This window comes from Tupaia chinensis, unplaced genomic scaffold (genome assembly GCF_000334495.1).
Source record: "Tupaia chinensis unplaced genomic scaffold, TupChi_1.0 Scaffold000146_1, whole genome shotgun sequence".
Lineage (NCBI taxonomy): Eukaryota > Metazoa > Chordata > Mammalia > Scandentia > Tupaiidae > Tupaia > Tupaia belangeri.
The window spans coordinates 787,876-808,542 of NW_006159616.1; the positions used below are offsets into that span (position 1 = coordinate 787,876).

General features: G+C 41.7%; 1 protein-coding gene across 1 annotated transcript in view; it reads right to left on the reverse strand.

Annotated features, from left to right (window-relative positions):
* Positions 1–20,667, reverse strand: part of KDM1A (lysine demethylase 1A) — a gene marked incomplete at its 5' end in the record, with an annotated part of 91,646 nt that overhangs the window by 30,983 nt on the left and 39,996 nt on the right. The window contains 6 exon segments of the mRNA XM_014586525.2: positions 2,119–2,213; positions 3,358–3,439; positions 6,662–6,768; positions 8,118–8,210; positions 9,046–9,124; positions 16,541–16,674. Coding sequence (XP_014442011.1) covers positions 2,119–2,213; positions 3,358–3,439; positions 6,662–6,768; positions 8,118–8,210; positions 9,046–9,124; positions 16,541–16,674 — 590 coding nt within the window.

A 20,667-nucleotide genomic window follows, 5' to 3' on the forward strand; every position in this document is an offset into this window, starting at 1 on the left:
ATTTCTCACTTTCCCTCTCACTGTGTCTGTCTCTCTGTCTCTCTTTAGCAAGCACACACACCTTAAGGCAAAAATGTCTTGAAAAAGAAAAAGTTCATCTAATACCAAGAAAACTGCCAATTGCCAATTTCTCTAGCCATTACTACTAGGAAAGGGTTTTTTCTTTACTGTTAGAAAAAACAAATGAGCCTGCTCTAAATTCAGGAAACTCTGAAGAAAAAGACGGCGTCCCACCCAGTGATAAACCTCAGTGTGCCCTATCAGTTCTTGAGGACTGTTCTAGCACCACTTTGGAGCCTTGCCCTCAGCTTACTCTGTACTCACAGCCTGTCTGCCCAACAGCGACCTGACCATGTGGCTTCTCCTACAAAGTTCCAACCTCCCCACCAGTCCAGCAAGGACCATCCTCTACAGCATGCCCATCCTCGGCTTTGGCTTTAATGCCTTTCTCCCCTTACTGATATGATCCCAGCTCCCTTTAGAGACTGTGCTTGGACATAAACCATCCTCTGCCTCCAACGCCTTTTCCTTCCCTGCCCTGCCCTGAGGAATGCCCTCCTTCCCTCCAAGTCTCTTCCTCCCCCTCAACCCCCCCACTTGCCCACCCGTTCAACTGCCACACACCCCGTTGCTCCCTGGCTCTTCCACATTGGTCTTTCTATCTCACCTTTGGCAAGTCGGCCCCACATGATGTTACTGCTGTATTCAAGGGTGACAGGTTTGGGATTTGCTTTAGCATACTCCAGACTGGACTGGTTCTGTGGCCTGGTGGCTAACGCAGCTGGATCCTCCACATGACCAGCTGTGCAGTCTGAACCCTGGACCTGATGGCTTGAAAAACATGCTAAGTGCCTATGCGTGTGTGCCCGAATCCCAAAAGGATGGAGAGGTGGAGGAGAAGGGATTGTGGTGTGACCATTCCCCTCCTGTCTCTCAGGTGCATGGGCATGCCCTCAAGGAAAAGTCTTAATTAAACTAAAATACTCTAGGCCAGAAAAAGCAGGGGTAGAGGAAACAAGACTGAAAAAAGGGGGTTCATTAGACTACTCTTCCTACTTTCATGTATATTTTTAAATTTGTATAATAAAAAGTTAGTTTAAAATGATGATCTGTGTACAAGTACCACAGACTGTGATACGGATCGCCTACTCACCTCTATACCCTGACGGACTTTTGTTAGCTGCTCAGTTAAATAAGCTCTGCTCCATCCTCTCTCTCACACTGCTGTTTACTGTCAGAGCCTCCTGCACTTCCCCCACCCCCAAGTCTTGGTAGGACATCTGGACTCGGACGTGGGGAAGGAACCCAGTTTCCCTGAAACAGACGAGTCCTGCTCTGATACGAACCCCAGGAAGCCTAAAGGTAGACGGCAGTAGGTGAGGATATCCCTTGAGACCGATCTCACAAAACTCAAGAGCTGGAGTCACACCCCTTTGGGTAACTTAGCAAAACCAGCACCCTGCAGCAAGTCTTCCTTTGCTTAAATATAATTAATAATGTTCTTCACTCCTAAGAAGTGATGCTCTTACCCTGACAGGTAAGTCAACCAATTTCTGTGAACATAACCTTCTGAATTTCATTCCCCCTAAAAAAGTGAGGACTGACCTCTGTAGTCGAAGCTTATCTTACAGTGGTTAGACTACCCCTGCTACTGTCCCACGGTGCACAGGAAGCTCGCTCCTATGCCTCTGCTGAACAAATACTCAATCCACCTAAGCGCCTGGGTAAATACCACCATTCGGCTGTCAGTCCATCAAAAACCTGAACCTACACACAAAAAATTGAAGTCACGAAGAACACATGGAGCCCCAGCACAGGACAGGGTCACCGTGCAAGAAAGGAAGGATCGGGTTTTAGTACCACAGGTCTCTGAATGGCCACAGCCCAGTAGAAAGCCTGGCCTTCTGGCTAGCCTTCACTATAAGCCTAGCGACAGATGCCCACACAGACACGTACACTTATGCACATCCGCCTCCTTACAGCTCAGAGGTGGAAGCAACCAGAACCACACCATACGGCTTCTGCTCTCAGTTTCCATCTGAGCTCATGCACACATTCCCCGAGCTGCGGCAACTAAACCAAAGGGATTCTGAAAGGTTCTGTTTGTCCTCAACTTACAGCTTGTCCATTGGCTTCATAAAGTGGACATTTTTGCTTGATCTTGGCCAGTTCCATATTTACTTGTTTGCTGACCACAGCCATGGGATTCCCTCCTAAAAGAAACTCAAACAATTAAGTTCAACATACCTATAAAATTTAGAGAACAAAAGCTTCAAAGTAAATCTATTTTTACTCTAAAGAAATGCTAAAGCTTATGGTATCTGAGTCATTGTCTCTAAAATGCTCAAGGTAAAAATCTGCAGGATAACAATATGCAAAATATTACCTTTACCTTATATGGTAACACTTTATTGTAGCTCCTTCTAGGCTTTAAGTGCATCAAATTACAGACGTACACAGACAGAAGAACCAACATATGTATTTTATAAAAAGAATTATTTATTTCATTTATTTATTTTTTATTATCATTATTATTCTTTAACTTGACCAGAGAGAGAAAAGAGAGGGAGGTAAAGTGAGAAAGCAAGTCACCAGGTCTGGGATTCAAACTGTGGTCACCCACGTGGGAGTCCAGCACCTTAACCACCATGCCACCTGCTGGCTCCCAGTACATATTGTTTTCAATAATCTTTTTTTAACTTAGCAATAAAGTATGGACATAATTTTGCTAATATGGAACTACATACTTTTTAGTGGCTATATAGTTCTCATTATATAATAATTTAATCTTCTAATGTGTGGTTTTTAATGTTTCATTATTATAAAAAGAAAGCCACATTAAAAATGCTCTGAACATTAACACTGCCTACTTGCCTATCAGGTTAATTTTCTAGAACTGGAAAAAGATACCCTAAGGTCAAAAGGTATATATAATTTAAATTCTGCACATACTGATACATCCTTTGAGGAAGATGATTTGACACTTTACCTCATCAACAGAAGAATAATACCCTAAGCTAACATATTTTAAAACTGCTATTTATAGCTATAAATTATAAATACATTTGGGGCATGGAAGGTAAGACGGCTGGCTCCCACAGAGCCAACTGTGTGGTTCGAGTCCCAGACCTCACAGACCTCACAGCTTGGTAACACTCCAGCGCATGCCAAAATTCTGAGAGGAGAAGAAAGTGCGCTGTGGCCATCACCCTGGGGGTGCTCTCACGTTCCCTCCCTCTCTACCTCTTTCCATAGAGCACATGTGCCCTGCAGTAAAGGGAGAGAAAAAGGGAGAAAAGAGGGAAGGAAGGAAACAAACTTTTTAAAAAAGTCTTAAGAATTAAGAATTACACTTACCAAGTCCTGTTACTACCATGGCTCCAAGATCAGCTACATAATTTCCTTTGCGAAATGTAGCAACTCGTCCACCCACACGATCCTGTTTTTTTCAGAAATAAAATGGCTCAAATCATTAATTCTACTTTAACCACAATAACCTGACATTGTATCACCTGCATTTTGGAGAGGTGTTTTTTTTGCTATAGGGCGCATGCGTTCGCCAGACAGAGACAGACATAGAGACAGAAAGCGAGAAATCACCCCCCAGGGGGGATGGTCACGCCGCAATCCCTTCTCCATTCTCCTCTCGGGATCTTGGGCACGCACGCACACGCGCCCGGCGTGAGTTTTAAGCCACCAGGTCCAGGACGTGGTCGACTACGTGGGAGTCCAGCGACATAGCCATTATGCTAACTGCTGGTTCCCTCACCTGTATTTTATAATTTAGAAAGAAAGGTGCAGTTTAGAGTACATTCATTAGTACTGTGAACATAAGAGTTCCATGGAATTTGGTCATCAGCAACATATAAGAGGTATAGAACTAAAAGATGTGATATGAAGCCACTTGGCAGGTCGTACCTGTCTACCCAACTGTCTATAATGTCTCCTAATGCAAAGGGTGGGCAAGGGCATAGGAAATATTCGTTCACACACTCCAACACTAAATCCAATTATTCTCTCTTTTAGAGAATTTTTGCTATAGGGCATGTGTGCTCTCCTGAGAGACAGAGACAGAATGCTAGAAATCACCACCCAAGAAGGATGGTCACGCAATCCCTCTTCCTCTATTCTCTTCTTCAGATTTTGGGCATGTGTACCCAGATTTTCAAACTGCTGGGTTCAGGACTTGAACCATAGTCGAATGTGTGGGTGGTCCAGCAACTTAACCACTTCGCCACTTGCTGGCCCCTAAATCTAACATTCTGTCACCGTAATCTGACTCTTGCTCCTCAACTTCGAAAGTCACCTGGGAATAATGTGATCGATGTTTTCACTGACAAATGGTTCCTGAATGCAGGCCTATGCCCGGGCTGTCTACTGAACTCAAGCTGCTGATGACAATGATCATCCTAAATAAGCCCAAGCTTCTCTCTGCTCACTAAGAATGTTCAAGTATGGGGCTATTTGAGCTGCAGTGATCATTTTGAATTTTTCCCCTTTATTTATGATAGAGTGCATGTGCACACACATGATATTGGGGGAGAGCAAAAGAGAGGACCACCCCAGAGGGTCTGGTCAGACTGTGACCCCCTTCCTCCAGCCCATCGAACCGTGGGCACTCATGTGGATGTTTGAGGCTGACTGGGCTGTGGATTCGACACACAGTGCAGAATTCTAACTTCATTGGGCTTGCACCAGGGTAAATGCTCATAAATAATAATGAGAGTAAACACTCTAATCTCCAAAGGAGATACACAGAAAAAGGCAAAACACCCCAAAAACCTGTACACTAGATTATAAGCTCTGCACAGGTAAGGATGGTAATGGTCCTATTATTTTCTACCACATTCTTAGTGCACAGAGGGCTCACAAATATTTTCCAAATTAATTAATTAATATATTTAGAGCAGACTATATCAGGAAAATATTTAATTATGATTTCCCTATACTCTATTTTTTTTTGAGAGGTTTTTGCTATATGGCACATGCACTCATCAGAGAGACAGAGACAGAAAGTAAGAAATCACCCCCAGGGAGGGGGCCACACCACAATCCTTTTCTTCCATTCTCATCTTGGGATTTGGGGCACACACACACACATGGCCGGCGTCGAGTTTTAAGCCACAGGGTCTGGGACTTGAAAAGTGGCCGACACCTTAAGCACTGTACCATCCATGGGCCTCACCCCATACTCTTAATTAAAAATAATTTAATTAATATTAAAAATCAGCAGCTTACAAAAAGCAATTTGGATTGTACGGTACATAACATTTTGAGAATTTTTTAAATAAAATTTGATTATTTAGGTCACCTGGGTAGTGTTTTTTAAAATGGTGGAAGTCCAGGAAGGCCTTTAAGCCACTAGAAGATAATTAAATTTTAAAAATTCATGAAAATCATTTGAGTAATACCATCCTGAGGTGATGTTCTTTTTTCTACTCTAAGCCATCATCTCTTTCCTCCTCTAGCTTCCATTTGTCTCTCCAGGACTCATAAAGGAACCAACAACTCAGCTTCTAAAAGCTCTAAAAGGTGGCTCCTGCCTGAAAAGTGGACTCTCTTCTTTGACTATCAAATGGATTTATACACTCTGACCCACTACTGAAGTAACTCTCTCCAACAAAGGCATCAAGGCCCCAAGTTAAGAGTTAACTGCAAGAAACACTGACATGAAAATAGCCATGAAGGATACATACATGAGGTCAGCAGGTAGCATGATTAACGGTGCTGGCTCTCACATGGCCAACAGCGTGATTCTTGGTTTGCATCCAGGACTCAGCGCTTAAAAACCACATGGGCACACGTGCATGTGTGTCCAAAATCCTGAGAGGAAAATGGAGGAGAAAGGATTGTGGTGTGGCCATCCCCGCTGGGGGTGATTTCTCACTCTCCCTCTCTTGCTGGCAAGCACATGTGCCAAAACAAAAAATACAACAAGCTCAATGCAGCTATTAAACACTACACAGAGAAGGTCAGCTCCCACACAGCTGACCAGGGTTCAAGTCCTGGCCCCAGCAGCTTGAAAAACTCTGGGCACACATGTGCACACACCTGCAAGTCTGACAGAAAGGAAAATAATAATTGCAGCGTGACCAGACCCTGATGGCAGGAGGTGTGTGTGCACGCACGTGTGCTATCGCTTTGTGTATGCACATGTGCTGTCTGGCATTTTAAAAAAAGCAAAAGAAAAAGAATATATGGATCACTTACAAACTAAATACTCAGAGGGGTCAACCAGCAATTGGATCTCACATGGCCAACTGTGCAGTCTGAGTCCAGGCCTGGCGGCTTAAGAAACATACCAGGCGTTTATGCATGTGTGCCCAAAATCCAAAGAGAGTGGAGGAGAAAGGAGGAGAAAGGAGGAGAAAGGATTATGGTGTGGTCATCCCCCATGGGGGTTGGTTGCCTACCCTCCTACCCCTCTGACTCCAGCGAGCATACATACCCTCAGGCAAATTAAAATAAATATATAATTAAATTCACCGCGCACTTTTCAAAGCTTTACTTTTGAGAATGCTTTATCCAATATAAATAGCATGAACCAAAATACCCTGAGTATTAGCGTAGATAAAACTGAATGATTACCTCATTTCCAACAGATCATTTCCTAGCATACTTCCATTAGGTCAGGTTTATAAACACAAAATGAAGTTCTTACCCTGGCTTCCAGAAGGGTGACATCCATTCCAAAACTTTGTAACTGTCGAGCTGCTGCCAAGCCGGAGACCCCAGAGCCTATAATAATTACCTTTCCTGTCTTTTTAGCTAAAAGCAAAAAATGAACAAAAATGAGAATATTCTGTGGTAGGCTTAAGAGTTTCTACTTATACATTTTTTTCCTCATGAAACTCTCTTGGTTCTGAACCTGTCATGTTCAGAACAAAACAAACAAGTTAGACAGTTATTTTCAAAATATGAAAACAAAGTAACAAATACTTGAAACATAAACCAATGTTGAACATTTAAAAAAAAATCAAAGCCCCTATCTTAAGATTTACTTTCTCAGTCTCCCTGATTGTTGTGTTTCACTACTTGTGATTCTTAATTTTTTTATAAATACTGTGCTTTACTGACCTCATGATTATACCAGGACTTATACTGGGTATAAGCCATTTCCTTTAAGCTCTCCTTCTGAAGTTAAGTTAGTATCCCTTTTTGAAAAATTAGGGCATCAAAAATAAATGTACTGATTCCCAAAATATCCTATCTCCCTGGATTCCTGGAAGACAAATACCATGAGATGGGCAAAAAGTTATTTTGTTTGTTTTAAAGCAACACCCATTAGCAGTGTTAAGAACCAGTGCTATGCAGAGGGAGCCAGATCGCACGTGCCAATCGGTTGGAGTCCTGTCCCCAGGAGCTTATGTGCCAGGTGCATAAAAGGCCAGGATTGTGAAGAGATGAAACACTGGAGGGAAATTTATTTTAGTATAACCAGGTCCCACTGGGGGATGCACGTGTACACCTGTGAGCTTGCTCTCTTGTTGTGATTATGTGCCCTCTGGTGTAATAAAAAAAGGAAAAGAAAGGAAAGAACTAGTAGGGAAAAAACCATAAACATCTTGCTCGAAAAAAATGACAGCTCTCTTTTATTTATTTATTTGTTTAAGGTTTTTGCCATAAGGCTATGTGCTCACCAGAGAGAAAGAGATGTGAGAGGGAAAGTGGGAAATCATCCCTAGGGCATGGCCACGCCACCATCCCTTCTCCATTTCCTCCTGGGATTTTGGGCATGCATACCTGCATATGCCCACAGTGATTTCAAGTTGTAGGGCCAAGACTCGAACTGCAGCCAACAATATGGGAGTCCAGCACTGTAACCACTATGCAACCTGCTGGCCCCAACTTCTTTCCTTTTTAACAAATTTTTATTTTAGATGCTACTTTTTGTTTAAATTGGAAATTTGGTCTATCTCCCTAAGAATCTGTCAAAACAGAAATGAAGGGAAATCAACACTTAAGAGATTTCATTTAAACTTGACTTATATGATAAACTTGGAACATTTTACTCTAAATATAGATTTACAAATCAAATAAAATACTAATGGACATAAAATGCAGCCACAGAAGCATAACCTAAAACCACACAATTCACTGGCTTAGCAGGTCCTTACTTGGTAGGGGTTTTATCCTCTTATAGATGCCAAAGTTGATAAGACCATGACGCTCTAAGTAACTGTGAACTCGGTGGACAAGAACAGTATCACCTACAGAACAAATAAAGTAAAAAGTGTTTATATTCTCAATAGTCTGAACAGAAACTTCTTCTATTTCTTCCTCATGATGGTCAGTCAGTCTATACATCTTTTCCAAAGCCTTCAGGTCATGTGACTTCTTTAGAAAAGAGATTCTTAGGAACTATTAGTCTGTGGGACTGCCCAAAATTCACCATCACATAATATGGAATTTCTAATGGTACTCCACTACACATGAAATGGAGGGCAAAGCAAACCTTGGTATCAGCGTTATGCCACTCATTTACTTCGGCAAAGCGAGCATTTGTTGGTGGCAAGTGGGAACACGGCGGCCTGCAGAATGGGCCAGGCAATGGCATAGCAGTAACCCACCTGGGCCCGCAGCCCAGGACCTCACTGAGCGCGCACGCACACCCATGATGTGGGCTGAATGAGGATGGGGGTAGAGAGCAGCATGCAGGCCCTGCTGCAGGTGTGTGGTGGGGGGCAGGGGGACGGGACTGCCTGTATCTCTCTCTTGCTCCCTCATGGAAGAAATTAATTAAAAAGGATAGCCCACCAACCAAGCACCAACAAAGTATTCTACAGATCAAAGCTGACAAGGTCTAGGAAAACAATTTAGCGATCCATTGAACTCAGGTCAGCATAATGTAAAGACCAGGAAACAAAAACATGGAAAAGAAAAACCTTCCTAAAAGGTTCATTTTTCTAACAGCATAAGGTGAAATAAAATGGAATTATGAATGAAAACCTTAACTATCAAGGAACCATAAAGCTCCTAGAAAGAAATAATCAATATTCACAATCTACACCCTCCAAAACTAGTTCTACTAAACAGACTACTTACTGTTATAAGGCGCTTCTAACTGTTGGAGAGTAGCCTCAAATGTCAGCTGAATCTTTGGATTATCCAACCACAACTGCAACTGTATTTAAAAAGCATAAATCATATTACGTACAAATAGACATGGCATTTGGCTAACTTTAAAATCATCTTATTGGGCCAGCAGGTGTTGTGGAGGTTAAGGTGCTGGATCTCACATGGCCCACCACACAGTTCCAATCCCGAACCTGGAGACCTGCAAATCAAACTGGGCGCAAGTGCATGCATGCCCCAAATCCCAAGAAGAATGGAGGAAAGGGGATTGTGTGTCATCCCCCTGGAAGGGTGATTGCTCACTTTCCCCCTCTCTGCCTGTCTCTTTGGCAAGTATAGGTACCTATAAAAAAATTTAAAGAAAAAAAAATCATTTTAATTTTAATGCCTCAAACATGGGTTTTCCTTTCATTGAAACTGAGAATTATATTACATAGAAACTGATAAGGAACCAGCAGAGACGGGATAATGGTTACAACACTGGACTCCCATATGGTCAACTGCAGTTCGAGTCCTGGACCTGGTGGCTTAAAACTCATGCCAGGTACGTGTATGTGCATGCCCAAGATCCCAAGAGGAGAATAAAGGCGAAAGGACTGCAGCATGGCCATCTCCCCTGAAGAGTGATTTCCTGCCTTCTGTCTCTCTGCCTCTGTCTCTTTGGTGAACGCACATACCTTATAGAAAAAAATCTCTCGGAAAAAAAAGAAAAAAACCCTGGTTAAATAAATAGCTGTGTCTAATGACTGAATTTTTAAAGAGATATATTTAATTTTATTTAGAATTATTATTGTTATTTAATTTGCTATAGGGAACATGCACACACCAGAGAGAGAGAGAAAGGAAAAGTGAGAAAGCAAGCCGCCAGGTCCAGGACTCAAAACATGGTCAGCCATGTGACAGTCCAGTGCCCCAACCACCATGCCACCTGCTAGCCTTAAATGACTGAATTATTAAAGAATATTCTTTTTAAAAGAATTATTTATTTATTATTACTATTTCTTTAATTTTGACCAGCAAGAGACAAAGAAAAAAACAGAAAGCGCGAAAGCAAGCCGCCAGGTCCGGGACTCAAACCATGGTCAGCCATGTGGGAGTCCACTACTTCAACCAACATGCCACATGTTGACCCCAAGAATATTCCTTTTTAGGATATTTAGCCTAAAAACCAAAAATATCTAGAAACTTGCCAAGGTCAAAGCTAGAGGGAGAAACTAGGATTTAGCCTGGGTCACATGAATTCAGAGATACTAAGTAGATACAACTCACAAAACTTAATGATCAATTAGATATGCAGAGGATAGGGAGAAGGAAGTTGTTAAGGATAACTTCTCGGTGTAGTTTGTACAACTAAATGACTTGGTATGGGGCCATTTAAAGAAAAAATAGGATAATGAATGTAGTTACAAGATAGTTAAGAGGAGAAAATGCTTGGTATGGGGCCATTGAAAGAAAAAATAGGATAATGAATATAGTTATAAGACAATTAAGAAGAGACAGAAACTAGGAGGCTTGGACGTATCACGTGGAGCTCATGAGAGGTGAAGTCTGGAGTCATCTGCTTGGGGGGTGATGCGCGAAGCTAAATGTGCAGAAGACGACTCCTAGGGAAAAAACAGGGAAGAGAGAAGAGGACCTGGAGAAATTCCCAAATACTTCACACATTGGCCAGTTGTAAAGGTTAAGTCTACAAAGTAGTTAGAGAAGACAACAGCCTGGAGGCAGGAGAAAATCAGAATGCTGTTACTGAAACCAAAGGAGTAGTCAATTTGTGTGTTGCTGAAAAAGTAGTAAGATGAAAAATAAAAAAAAAATTAAGGTACAATTAATGATTCTAGTATGAATTACCTTCAAAGTGAATATTTACTGGCAAAATCCAAGATCAACCTAATAGCACCATGTTTAAGTCTTAGCTATTGTAGAATTTAACAAAGACTGCTTATTATACAAGTTTGAAACAAAAACAAGTTAATTTATGTGTAAATAAACCAAATTACGAAGGAACATGACCAAATTCACATAGGGTACATCACTTTTCTTTGTGACCACTGCCAAGGAAAAATGGAATTCCTTGAGTACACAATGGGCCAAGCTCCTCACCCCTCAACACAAGTCGTCTACCTTTTATCCTATAAATAAAGTTTAGGTCACAGGCTCTAATTTGAAAATCCTGCAGTTGTAGATTTAAAATCTGGAAACGAGGGCCACAGGCAGCGTAGAGGTTGAGGCAGCTGGATTCCACAGGGACCACTCTGTGGCTTGAGCGCCAGACCCATTGGCTTGAAAATCATCTAGGCCAGGCATATGTGTGTGTGGGCTCAAAGTCCTGAGAGGAGAAGGGACTACAACATGGCCACCATCCTCCCAGGGGCTGATTTCTCATCCCCCCAAGGCTCCCCATGAGAACGTGCGCACTGTATCAAACACAAACACACACACACACACACACACACACACACACACTCACTCACACACGGAAACAAAAGATGTGGTTTAAGAGAAGAGAACTGAGATGGTTCTCGCAGGAGAGAATGATTCCTGTTTCACAGGCAGAGATCACAACTCTAACAAAGTTCAACCTTTCCCCAAATCTGGACTTTGGTCATAGGAAGTCAATCAGTACTTAAAGATCATCTTAAATCCATCATTTAAATTCAAGTGAGAAGGGAAAATACCCTTCAAATAAAAATTTATTATAAAAAATCCTCTTATTGTTAGGCACATGTATGCCCATGATCTGATGCTGGCTGAAGCTGGAGGTGGACCGTAGCTTTAAGACTCTGTTGGGAGTGTACTCTCTTCTAATATGTCTCTTCCTCACTCAAGGGGGGGGGGGGAGGCTTTTAAAAAAAAATCCATTAAGGGCCAGCCCATGGTATGGTGGTTTGGGTGGCTGGATTCTATAAGGCTGACTAAACAGTTCAAATCTCAGAGCCTGCAGCTTTGAACACGTGTGTGTGTGCATGTATGCAAAGTCCCAAGGAGGAAGAGATGGAAGAGAAGGCACTGGGGCATGACACCTCCCCATGGAAGCTGCTTATCGCTTTATTACTTTCTCTCCCCCCACCCCACAGTGAGTACACACTGCCTTCTTGCAAAAAAAATTTTTTTTTTCCCAATAGGGCACGTGCACTCACCAGAAAGACAGAGAGACAGAAAGCAAGAAATCACCCCCCGCAGGGAGGAAGGCCACACCGCAATCCTTTTTCCTCCATTCTCCTCTCAGGATCTTGGGCACGCACACATGCGCCTGGCTTGAGTTTAAGCCAAACCCCAGTCAACTACATGGGAATCTAGCAACGTAGCCATTATGCCATCTGCTTGTCCCCTCTTGCAAAATTGTTTAAAAATTCATTAGGTTACATGTTAATGAGCTACACACAGAATTTGATTAAATTTTAAGACAAATCAGCCTCAGGTACACAAAGTATTTTCCATTTGCTTTTTTAAAAATTCAACCTCTTGCTCTTTTCCTTCCTGGCTGTCTGAGCATAAACCAGCATCATGAATGACACAGTAGCTATCCATACCAGAAAATTCACAACCAGTTGACTACTTCATAGGAAACAAAGGGTCATTGATGCCCTTCACCCCAGGAAGGCAACAGTTCCTAAGACAGAAATATGGGAAAAACTAGTGAAGATGTACAGGACCACACCAGATGGCATCTTTGTGTCTGGGTTCAGAACACATTCTGGTGATGGCAAGACAATTGGCACTGGTATGATTTATGATTCTTTAGATTATGCAAAGAAAAATGAACCCAAACACAGGCTTGCAAGACGTGGCCTCTAAAACGAGAGGAACGCAAGAGCAGAATGAATAAAGTCAAGGGGACTGCAAAAGCCAATGTTGGTGCTGACAGAGAGTCAGAAGAGGAAAGATTCTGCAGTGACTATCTGCGGGGACTGTATGGATTTTTCAGGAAAGGATTAATAAACCCCAAATTTTCATGTGGCAAAAAAAATTCACCCTCCCTAGGTCGGGGCTTAGCAGATGGCATAACTGTTACATCGCTGGACTCCCACATAGTTGAACAAGGTTCAAGCCCCAGACCTGGCAGCCTAAAACTCACACTGGGCGCATGTACGTGTGTGCCCAAAATTCCAAGAAGAGACGGGATTGTGGAGTGGCCATTCCTCCTGGGGGGCAATTTCTTGCCTTCTGTCTCTCTCAATCTCTCTGGCAATGTATGCACCCTATAGCAAAAGTCTCTCTCAAAAAAATTTACCCTCTTTTCTTCACTGTCTTTTCTGTATTACAAAAACCCTGTATAACCTACCAACCACTCTCATTAAATGACATTTAACAATCCAAAGTTGGCAATGGCTCTTAAATCTAACAATCAAAATTAAAAATAGTTAGTGGTAGGCTCAGTCTGGTGACACCGTAAGTAATAACCTGAACTGCGATATAGACCATATGGCCAACCACAGGTTCAGCTTCCTGGTGGATCAGAAAATATGCCAGGTACATGGACAAGTGCCCGGAATCCTGAGGAGCTGGAGGGCTGGGAAAAGCGAAGTATGACATGATGTTTGCTATCATGAATAAAATAATGAACAGAAACTAATTTTTTAAGTTAGTGTTGGCTAAAAAGCAAACATGCTAAGTGACATCTGAGCTATATTCCACATAGCTGAAATCAGTGTCAAGTTCTACTTTGTTATCACCCTAGAATGAACTATGTTCTGCACAGCATCTTGCCCTCCTCTACTCTGTAGCTAAAACATTTCTGATGAATAAAAGAAATAAAAAACATTCACAGAAGAAATACAAATGACTAATAAATGTGCAAGAGAAGTCTCAGTAATTTAAAAAAATGGAAACTAGATGGCTTGAGTCTGTTATAGTCATAGAGAATAGCACTGCTTTAATAAAGATAGGGTAGGGCAGCGGAGGCTTGTTCAAAACTTACAAAGTGTTCACGTTTGGGACCGCCCGTAGTGTGGTGGTGAAGACAGCTGGACCCCACGTGGCCGACTGTGGCTCGAGTCCTGAAACTGAGGGCTTGAAAAAGCACACCAGATGCATTTGCATGCATTCCCAAAATCCTAAGAGAAGGGAGAGGTGGAGGGGAAGGAACTGCAGTGTGACATGCCCCACGCTAGAGACTTTCTCACTTGCGTTTTTTCTCTCTCTAGTTTGCCCTCTGGCAAATTAAAAAGAAAAAAATGAAAAATATTCCTCTTCATTGACAGGGCTGTTTTCCTTCTAGATTTCTATCGTAAGGAAGTAAGAGCCAGAGACAGAGTCAAGAATGTATACTAAGGCGAAAATGAATCTTTAAAGTCTAACAATTCAATTAGGACCCAACTGTCAGACAACATATTTTTTTTAATTATTACTTATTTTATTATTATTAATTATTATTTTAATTTGATCAGGAAAGGACAGAGAGGGAGAAATGGAAAGTAAGAGGGGTCGAGCAGATGTCATACTGGTTACGTCGCTGGACTCCCACGTAGTTGACCATGGTTCAAGTCCCAGACCTAGTGACTTGAAACTCACACTGGGCACATGTGCGTGTGTGCCCAAAATCCTGAGAGGAGAATGGAGGAGAAGGGACTGTGATGTTGCCATCCCCCCTGGGGGATGATTTCTCACTTTCTGCCTCTCTGACTCTTTACCTCTTCGGCAAGTGCACACGCCCTATAGCAAAAATCTCTCTTCTAAAACAAAAAAGAAAGAAAAAGAAAGTGAGAATGCAAGCCACCAGGTCTGGGACTCAAAATGATGGTCGACTATGTCAGAGTACAGTGCCTTAAACACATGCTACCTGCTGGCCCCACACAAGATATTACACGGACACTGAAGACAGTCATTCGGCCAGAGTAGAAGACTGAACCAGACGAGCAGAACAGGGTAAGTGAGGGACCAGCAGGATCCCACATGACCAATCGCACAGTTCCAATCTTAGCCTGGCAGCTTGAAAAGCGCAAAGGAACATGTATATGCCAAAATCCCGCTGGGATAAATATGAGATACGGAGGAGAAGGGACTGAGGTATCACCACGCCATACCAGGCATATTCCCCTCCACTCTCTCTGATGAGCACATGTGCCCTCTGGCAATTGAAAACAACTTTAAACAAGGATTCTTAAATGTGAACTTATGAGGTATGAAACGATCCAGAGGCCAACCGATGGCACAACAGTGTAACACATGGCTCTGTGAAGCTGACCCACAGACAGGTCCGGGTTCACAACTGGGTTCACATCCTGAGTATGCTGGATGCACACATACCCATGATCCAGGGGCTGGCTGAAGCTGGGAATGGGTCATGATGCCAAGACCTTGTTGGGGAGCTGTCTGTCTTGTTTTCTCTTTCTCTCTCTCACTTACTGGAGGAATAAACAAACTGAAAAGGGTACAAAAGAACGCATGCAGGTAGGATCTTAATATCTGTGAAAATAAAAATTACATATACATTCTCTAAAATGCCTGAAGGAAAAACAACTTTTTTTTTGGGGGGGGAGGTTTTTGCTATAGGCCGCGTGCCCTCGCCAGACAAAGAGAAAGAGACAGAGAGACAGAAAGTGAGAAATCACCCCCCAGGGGGGATGGCCACGCCGCAATCCCTTCTCCTCCATTCTCCTCTCAGGATCTTGGGCATGCACGCACACGCGCCCGGCTTGAGTTTAAGCCACCAGGTCCGGGACGCAAACTGCGGTCGACTACGTGGGAGTCCAGCAACATAGTCATTACGCTAATTGCTGGTCCCGAAAAAACAACTATTTTTTAAAAATTGATTAACTGATCGACTGCCAGAGAGTCCATGGAGGAGACGCCGTAGGGTGAGAAAGTACTCCATGGGAGTAATTACACTGCAGTCCCTTCTCCATTCCTTCCTCCTTTTAGAATTTTGGGCACACACACAGGCCCTGACTGTTTTCAAGCTGCCCTGTTAGGGACTCAGCTGTGCAGTTAGCCATGTGGGATCCAACCGCCTTAACCACTGGGCCACTGGCTGCCCCAACAACTAATTTTTTTTTATTTTATTTATTATTATTTTAATTTGACTAGAGAAAGACAAAGAGGCAGAGAGAGATAGAGAAAGTGAGACAGCAAGTCACTAGGTCCGAGATTTGAATCACAGCTGACTATCTGGGTGGTGTTCAGCACTTTAACCACCATGCCACCTGCTGGCCCCCGAACAACTAATTTTTAACAATTGTTATCTCTGGATAATAATTACAGTTAATTCTTAAATCCTTCTTCCCTGAAATTTTCCTCTATGTTTTAAAACAAATATTTTTAGAATTATTTTCTTAATTTTATTTATTATTCTTCAATTTTACCAGAGCAAGACAGAGAGGGAGAGTGAGTCCAGGTCCAGGACTCAAACTACAGTCCACCATGTGTGCCTTAACCACCACACGATCTGCTGGCCCCTCCCCCTATGTTCTTCATAAAACTTACAAGCGTTTTTTAAAAGAAATTATCCAGGTGAAAAGAAACTTACTGTGCGGTTCCTAATAAACAGAAAAACCTTCTGCGTCTGCTGTGGCCCACTGATAATATCTGGGAAACAGGCTGCTTCTTGAGAAGTCATCCGGTCATGAGGAAGTCTGCTCTGGAAAGCTGCACCCTCCACACCTAGCAAAGAAAGCAGAGGACTTCTAGGAAAGTGCGAGTGAGTACGGAATGAGGGTCGGCGGTGATGTCTTACATTTCTTTTTTGCCTAACGAGCTCTGTAAAATTTTGCCTCATTCGCAAATCTCATCTTTTTAAAAACAACTTTCAAATTGTCTCAAAGATAAACTTCCTTAGAAATTAACCACTATTTAGAGATTAACACTCCCAAGTTAGTTTACTAATTAGTGAAACAATATACCTTATAAGACATAAGAGAACATTCAGAATATTTCTTCATCCATAAAATAACTTACAATATTGGATAATATTCTAATTAACACATTGACAGGGTACAATAAAATTTAAAACTAAAGAACCAAAATACAGGGAAGTACACTAACAGGAAAGCAAAAGAAGCTATCAGTGAGAAACACAATCACATGACTTCTTTTAGAATTAGAGCATGGAATAGAGAGACGATTCTGAGGCACAGTAATCGGCTATCAAAATAAAGGATCCCACAGAACCAACGGCATAACAGCTCTCCTAAAATCACTGCTGGCAATGAGATAAATTAAACAAAGGAAATTACCTTTCTTGACAGAAACATTAGAAATGCTTTACTAAATACTGTAAGTAAAATGTTACTACATACACCAAATAATGTACACATATACTGCATACTACAAATAAATAAGTTATTTCATAACTTGAGAGATTTTTGCTATAGAGTGCATGTGCTCGCCAGAGAAACAGAGATAGACAGACAGAAAATGAGAAATCACCCACCAGGGAGGATGGCCACACCACAATTCCCTTTCTTCCATTCTCCTTTTGGAATTTTGGGCATACAAGCACACATGCCATGAGTTTAAGCTACCAGGTCTAGGACCTGAACCATGGTCGGCTACATGGGAGTCCAGTGACATAACCATTCTGCCATCTGCTGGCCCCTCAAAACTTTTAAAATTGGTATTTTTAAAAACCAGTGGTTATGAACATCTTTATAAGGTGTTCCTAGAAATACAGTTACATATACTGTACTTGGCTTATCTAACATTCACTATCTTATAAAAATGTACTTAACCACCAGCTTATAAAAATATCAAGATATAATTTAAAAGGTTTCAAAATCCAATACTATTTTAGTAATTATATGGAAGTAACAAAATAGGCAGCAGATATCCATGTTTAATCATTCTAAAACACATAAAACAAAAAGTTGGAAGCAAGGACAATAAAAGAAAACATTTTAAAAGGTATTAGTAAGATTAGGAAAATAAAAAGAATAAGGTGAGTAAAGTAAAGCCTGAAAAACTTTCAGGGGTCTGTTTCCACAAAGACATACAACTGGCAAACACTATCTAAAAAAAACAACAGTTAACAAGAGGTGAAGCAAAAAAGCCTAATGCTAACGTGGGCTACACACTCAGAATCACTGTTCTTTTTTTTTTTTCTTTTTTAGGGAGAGGTGTTTTTTTTTTGTTCCTTTACTATAGGGCACATGAGCTCGCCAAAAAGACAGAGAGAGACAAAGAGACAGAAAGCAAGAAATCACCCCCCAGGGGGGATGGCCACGCTGCAATCCCTTCTCCTCCATTCTCCTCTCGGGATCTTGGGCGGGCACGCACGCACGTGTGCCCCTGGCGTGAGTTTAAGCCGCTGGGTCCGGGACTTGAACCACAGTCAACTACATGGGGATCCAGTGACATAGCCATTACGCTAACTGCTGGTCCCAGAATCACTGTTCTTAAAGACAAGGAGAAAGGCTACTCTTCACTGAATAATCAAGGCATAAGGGCATAAATACTGTGTTTCACATTATTGAATCAAATTACCTATCTTCATTTAATTAATCTCAACCGAAAATTTAAGACCATTAGGATAGGGGCCAGCAGGTGGCATGGTGGTTAATGCACTGGACTCCCACGTGGTTGAACATGGTTCGTGTCTCGGACCTAGTGGTTTGCTTTCTCACTCTCCCTCTCTCCTGTCTTGTTTTTCTCTCTCCCTCTCTCTCTCTCGAGAACACACATGCTCTACAGCAAATAAAATAAAAATAGTAATAAATTAAATTAATAATTATTTAAAATAAAAAGACTGTCAGGATAATTATTTCTTAGGGAAAAAATAAAGTGAGAGCTGCACTGTTGCAGAAAGAGCATAAAGTCAAGGTGAGAAAGGAAGAAATGCTGGCTATCAAGGTACAGATTATTTCAGTAATGTAAAACTTTCTAAAACTATACGGTTTTGATGTCTCCAAACCCCTGCCCCCAAATAAAAAAAACAAGTAAAAAAACTAAGACTGAAAATATCTCATATTAAATAAGAAGCATTATCATCTACACTTAATCTTGAGTGTCTGAATCAAATCTCATTTTAATTGCCATAGGGTGTATTCACTCACCAGAGAGGGACAGAGGGAGAAAGAAAAAGCACCCCTCAACGGGGTACGGTCACACCACAATCCCTTCCCCATTTCTCCATCCTGTCAGGATTTCAGGCACGCATGCACACAGACCTGGCATTTTTTCAAGCCACCAGGGCCAGGATTCAAATCATAGTCAGCCATGTGAGGTCCAGATCCCTTAACTACCAATCTATGGAGCTGGCCAAAGAGCCAAATCTCTCTTAAGAAGTTACTTCTTTGTGTATATCATGAGTGTACACTGTTAACATATTAAATTCCACTCTCCCTGACTAAATAGGCATTTCCTTTCTTAGCTGTATTATCTTCAATATGTTTAATCAATGGTCATTGAAAAGTCTATCCCACTTCAAAATACTATTTGTCAACACAGCTAGAGAAACATACAGAAAAAAAAAACCCTCAATTTTGCATTATATTTGATTCCGTATTGTGAGTATTCTTATCAAAAACCACTCTCATACAGCTGGCTAACTCCGGAAATTTTGAAAATATGTTAACAATTAAGTAATGCTATTTACAAAAGTCATGTGGCACTCTCCAAGTATCTCTAAACCAAATGTTAAAAACTTAAATGAATCTGGAATCAGTAGATGGCATAATGGTTACACGTTGCTGGACTACCATAGAGTAGACCACGGTTTGAGTCCCAGCCTCAGCAGCTTAAAACTCATGCGGGGTGCATGAGCATGCAAGTCCAAAATCCCGAGAGAAGAACGGAGCAGAAAGAACTGCCGTGTGGCCTTCCCTCCTGGGGTGGGGGGAGGGGTGATTTCTTGTTTTTTATCTCTCTGTCTCTTCAGCAAGTGCACGCGCTCTATAGCAAAAATATCTTCCAAAAAAAAAAGTTTAAACGAATTCGATTAAAGCCGGAAGTTGTGACATTAATGTATGCTTACAATAATAACCTTCCCCATATCTTTTATACAACATCTACACAAACTAGTTTTGTCTGTTTGTTTTTAAGAGAGATGTCTGCTATAGTGTGCATGTGTTCTCCAGAGACAGAAAGCGAGAAGTCATCCCCCAGCGGAGGGATGGCTACAATCTCTTCTCCGCCATTCTCCTCTCAGGATCTTGGGCATGCATGCACGCATGAGTTTTAAGCCGCCAGGTCTGGGACTCGAACCATGGTCAACTACATGGGAGTCCAGCAATGTAACCATTACTCCATCTGTTGGTCCCAAAACTAGTTATTCTTAATGCTCCAATATCAGTTTTTAAAAAAAAAAAAAAGTTCTCTCCAGTAATTATCCCCCTACTTTTGGTATTTAAAGAAAAAAGACTTACTTCAAGGAATGGAAACCATTATTACCAAAATCAAAATGTGGGCCAATCCTATAACGCGGCAGTTGGGCACTGTGCATAGGGAATCAAATCCCATGTAGCTGACCATGGTTCAAATCTCAGCCCCAGTAGTTTGAAAACATGACAGATACATGTGTGTGCATGTTCATAGTCCTGACAGGATGGAGAAATGGAGGGAAAAAGAAGTATAGTGTGGACATGCCCCAATGAGGGCTGCTTTCTCTCTCGGGCAATATATTTCACATTGATATATTTAAATATAGATATAAATAATCAG